Source organism: Penaeus vannamei, chromosome 12 (assembly GCF_042767895.1).
Source record: "Penaeus vannamei isolate JL-2024 chromosome 12, ASM4276789v1, whole genome shotgun sequence".
Taxonomy (NCBI): Eukaryota; Metazoa; Arthropoda; class Malacostraca; order Decapoda; family Penaeidae; genus Penaeus; species Penaeus vannamei.
The window spans coordinates 42,730,459-42,735,458 of NC_091560.1; the positions used below are offsets into that span (position 1 = coordinate 42,730,459).

Consider the following 5,000-nt stretch of genomic DNA (forward strand, 5'->3'; position numbering starts at 1 on the left):
AAAATATCAAAATGACAAGACTAAATCATGTCATATTAAGAAAATGAGGAAGTATAAAACAAAGACAAAATATATAATTTCATTACCATTAAGTATCTATCTATGGCAAACAATCTCCCAATCTGCTTGGCGACAGTGTATAATATTGCGTAACAATACTAAGCGAGGCTGTAAATACTACCAGTCTTATACTGGGTGTTCCACATGATTTCATTAAGTGGAAAAGAAAGAAAAAAATCAAGTACACAATATATTCATCTAACCTTCCTATCTCTCTATATTCCTATTATGATCTTTTGATCTGAACATTTGCAAACTGTTGAAAAGTCTTTGTAACCTTTCCACAACCTATCCCTCATTTCTGAGATAATCTCTAACCAGTTTCCTCTCTTACAATCTAAATCAATTATACTAAAATGAAATACAACCTCCTTAGCACAATATTCACCACAAGCAGTATCAGTAAACTAAATGTAGGGAAAAAGGAAAGTGAAAACACTGTGGAGAAATAGAGAAAAGATTGAACCTAGTGAGTGATACAGCATCTGCACAAGGCACAATTCTCATTGTCTGGAATTGGTTAAATGTTGTTTTTTCTTTTTTTGTGTGCGCGCTGTATAACACATACACGCATGCACACAGACTTTTCCTCTTTCTAAAATCTTAACAATGAATGTTTTACCTCTACCCATAACATCATATTGCACCCAGAGCAATAGTAACAGTCTAACAATACCCTAGCATACACACTACAGCTGCAAAAATAAGAGGAGATAAGCTTCCATTCTACAATTATTTCATTCTCAATACCATTCATTAAACTTTAGTAGCAACAATAACAATGAATAATGCAAGGCACACTTTCATTGTGATCATTATGGAGTTGTAAGTTCTCTGTTCCGAGAACACTGAGTAACAAGATATACCTTTTAGTTTTTATGTGATAAGTTCATGAAAGAGAAGAAAATGATGAGAAAAAATTATATGTTATGTAATTACTTACGAAGCATGCTTCTTTATTCATGGAAGCATAATGTGCAACTATTTTTGTATAAGCAAATATGCACAACTGTAGTAAGGACAATTAACACTGGCAAAGAGAAACACACAGAGACGGGAAATGAAAACCATACACACTCAAACATACAATCAAGAGCGTGCATCCAACATGACTGTTTAAGATGGAATGATGCAATATTGCACTCATGTACACAAGTATCCTCCTTCCCTTGATATTACCTAGACTGACTGGGTTCAACTCCTTATTTGGGAGGATAACTGTATATTCAAGTAACTATATGTGGATACAGACACCTAAACCCTGGAAAGCACATGTACCCCAGCAAGCAAACGTGTACATACACACAAACACACACACGTGCAGTCAGACACACACATTTTCCTCTCAAACAACTATCACATAAGTTACAGCAATGCCAAAGATACTGGTCAATGTGACATTATTCTTTAAAAATCTGCAGATATCCTTAACATATCAAGCTTTAGCTATTAAAACCATCTCTTTTTAAAAAAATATATCTTTCAGTCTTCCAAACAATACTGTAACCAACTTTTTATAACTGCACTAGGAACAACTATATTCATTTAAAAGCTTTTTGATTATGTCATTTGAAAAATTACAGTGCTTATTGTAGGAACCCCCAGTCATACCTAAAACTTGAAGTAAAAGATACACGGCAGAGTGAGTAATCCATGAGATTTCCCGTATCTTGAACTAACCAGACGAAAGTACACCTGAATGCATTCCCCAAATCTTCAGGAGGCCAATCAGCATCATTACCAAAAGAAAAGGCAAAAGAAAAGAAAAGTAAAGAAAAAAAAAAAAGGTTTGGAAGTCACCTGAATGCTAAGTCCTTTTCGTATGACATGGACCATATAGCTCGACTTTGGAGAGAGGTGTGACATTTGAATGAACTCTCGACCTTAAGAACTCTAAAATCCCTTACTGAAACTAATTAATTCAATTCAATAAATATATGCAAAGGTAGTTACATTCAAATTCAAATTCACCTTATAAAGATGAACAACTATAAACTGCTGATGGCAATAATTTACTTAACACTGTCTGATCACAGTTGCACTCAACAATTATGTAGTTTACTAAAAACATTATTGGCATCATCTTACCAAAGACCCCATACTTGTCAGACTATTTATATATATAAAGTATATATATATCATTATATAAATTTGAACACATCACTCTCATTATGAAAAAATATATATATATTATGTGTGTGTAATTTTAAACATGTTATTGCAGCATCACTCATTCATGGCTTTCGATTCCTTCAGGTATAATACTTAGACCCTTGATTGGTTGGCACATAGTGGGTGGCGGGCTGGCTGAATTACACTCTCTGGTCTCCTCTTCTTCTGATTCATCATCCAACTCGAGAATTATCTCTTCAACCTCGGTATCCTCAAGATCATCTTTACCATTCTTGTTACTTGCAATATCTTCACTAATATATCCACTGAGCAGAGATGTGGTGTTCATGTTTTCCTTAAAGCCTTCTTGTACTAATTCATTACCAATTCCATTATCACTGTAAATCATATCACTTCCCTTGTCATTAGAGTAACCATCTGTTGGAGCCATACCTGTAGTCCTTTCCTCTCTTGGAGATCTATTTGCATTACTTTCATCACAAGAGCCGTCTAGAGAGATTATCATAATAGCATCACCACCGACAGGAGATTTTCGAGATGTCATTGGTTCCTCTTCACCTTTGATTTCTGCATCTGCCTGGCTGCCAACACATTCCTTGTCACTGCCAAGCTTAAGTTCGGGGTCTTCCGTTGTGTCTAGAATTATTATTTCTTCAAGGCACAAATCCTTCCCTTCAGTAGGACTCTGAGCTTCATCACTCTCTGACGCTGCACTGCTCTCCCCGCTCACAACTCTTTCCATAGGAAGACCTCTTTCTAATTCAGGGTTTGAGGTGCAACTACTTCCTGTTACTGTTCTTTCTCGTCCATCGAAGCACTCAGAGTCAGATGCTTCGTCCTCGGCTGATGCAGCTTGCTCACCATTGTCAACTTTAAGTTTTTCCAACTTTTCACGTAAGCTCTCCCAGTACTGTCAAAATAAAAGAGAAAATTAAAATTGATATAATACACACACAATGAACATAGATACATAAACTTTATTTCATATCTACTACTGATCTATCAAGGCCTTTTCATCTTTTAAAAATACAATGAAGAGCCTTGCACAGAATATTTCATCCAACAATAGAAAAATAATGTTTATCTGATCTGCAAGGACACCTCTGCTGGTAGCTACTACAATTTCCATGATCTTAATCTTAACCCCTTGGATGCGGGTGACGGGACTATCACGTCAGAAAAATATTTAGCTTGAGGACCGGGTGAAGTGAATATACCATCATGAAAAAATTTAGCTAAGAGCCAGGGTAACAGGAACATGCTGTCATGAGAGTTTTGGCTGAAGACATGGGTAACAGAAATTACTTGCTATTAGTATACAATGCTCCTGGAGGGTGATTAAGACTTACTGGGCATTTAGGAAGGGGCTCTTGCATAATTCCTATTGGTAAACAGGTATGGCATGTACCATCCATGAGCCAAGTCTACAAGAATGCTAACTGCAGGGAACTATTTCCATGCTCTTCCCACTGTGATTGTCAACAGAGGGTGTAGTACAAAAACTGATATCATTAAATTTTTTTAAAGGTCTCAAAAAACAAACTGTTACTTGTTATTACTACTGCATTGAGTTACAGGCTACCTTGAGATGATATGGAGGCTGTTCAAGGAAAACAGTCTATTACCATCTGAAAAAAGCATATCAAATAACAAATACAGACATTGAAAATAATAAAAAAAGAAAAAAACACTTGTGCAGATGTGATAACAACATTGCAAAAGGAAGGCAAGGCATCTTGACACTGTACATGAGTGTTCATGTGGGTCAGGACTTCAAGCAACACATCCATGAAAGTTGCCAAACAAGTAAGCCTACTGCCTGGATTTTGGGCCATGTACAGGCAGATAAGCACTAGGATCCAGTGGCTTAACCTAACAAAATTGAAATTGTATCTTAAATACAAAGTATATCTAAATGATCAAAGTTCTTAGCACCTTCTTTTACACATACCACATGCAATCTAGCACTAGATGAAACAATGCCAAATAGAGTCCATTCACACAAAAGTAAATGAAGAGTTGAAATTGTGTCCGATGCATAATATTCTAGTAGTTTACATTTTCATGCATTCTTTTTCCATCTTAATTACCCTCTCTCCCTCTCATTTTCATTGCACCTTACGTCAAAATGCTTCCAAATCTTACAGAGAAAGGGATGGTACCTTTTCCTCCTGTGCAGTGATTTCTTCGAGTGGCGTAAATGTTTTGGCACTGTGGTCAAAGGTCTGATTGTCGTCTGGTTCTGGAGGTGTGATCTCAGCACCAACGCCTGGCTCTCTTGGGAGTCGACATCTTCTCTGCTCATGAATTTCCTCTGATATCTGTGAATAACAAAAATGGCTTTAATATTTAACTGGAACAAATAAGTCTGCTAGTTGCTGCTGCAAGTCACTTGATAATTTTGACTCCCTATGCATTCACCCCTACAATCCGGATGACATTACAGTCCTTTCATGGAAAAATCTAGGTCGAGGGCCTGGTGATGTGAACATGCCGTCATTGGGCAAAATGGCTGTGGGCTGGCTGACAAAAACTTGCCGTCATGAGGAAAGGCTAGGATGACGGAAAAGACTCGCCAAGAGTGCACAAACCTCTTAGAGTGTGATTTGACTCATTTGGCATTACAAAGGGGGCTTTAGCATTATTTCCATCAATAAATAAATGTGGAATGTAACGTGCATAAGCTGTGACTAGAAGAGCACTGGTTCCAGGGAGGACGCCATTTCCATGTTATGCACTATATTCCTGGCCGCTATGACTGGTGGCGCAGGTTGCATTAAAGAAAATTGAAAATTAAGAAAAAATAA

At 37.0% G+C, this 5,000-nt stretch overlaps 1 protein-coding gene across 1 annotated transcript in view; it reads right to left on the reverse strand.

The window, feature by feature from the left end:
* Positions 1-66: 66 nt before the first annotated feature.
* LOC113808963 (SH3 domain-binding protein 5 homolog) overlaps positions 67-5,000 on the reverse strand; it is a 12,916-nt gene continuing 7,982 nt past the window's right edge. Inside the window, exons 6-7 of the mRNA XM_027360446.2 lie at positions 4,356-4,514; positions 67-3,103 (exon numbers count right to left, since the gene is read on the reverse strand). Of these exons, the coding sequence (XP_027216247.2) occupies positions 2,291-3,103; positions 4,356-4,514 (972 nt within the window). The 3' untranslated portion in view covers positions 67-2,290. The remainder of the gene's footprint in view (positions 3,104-4,355; positions 4,515-5,000) is intronic.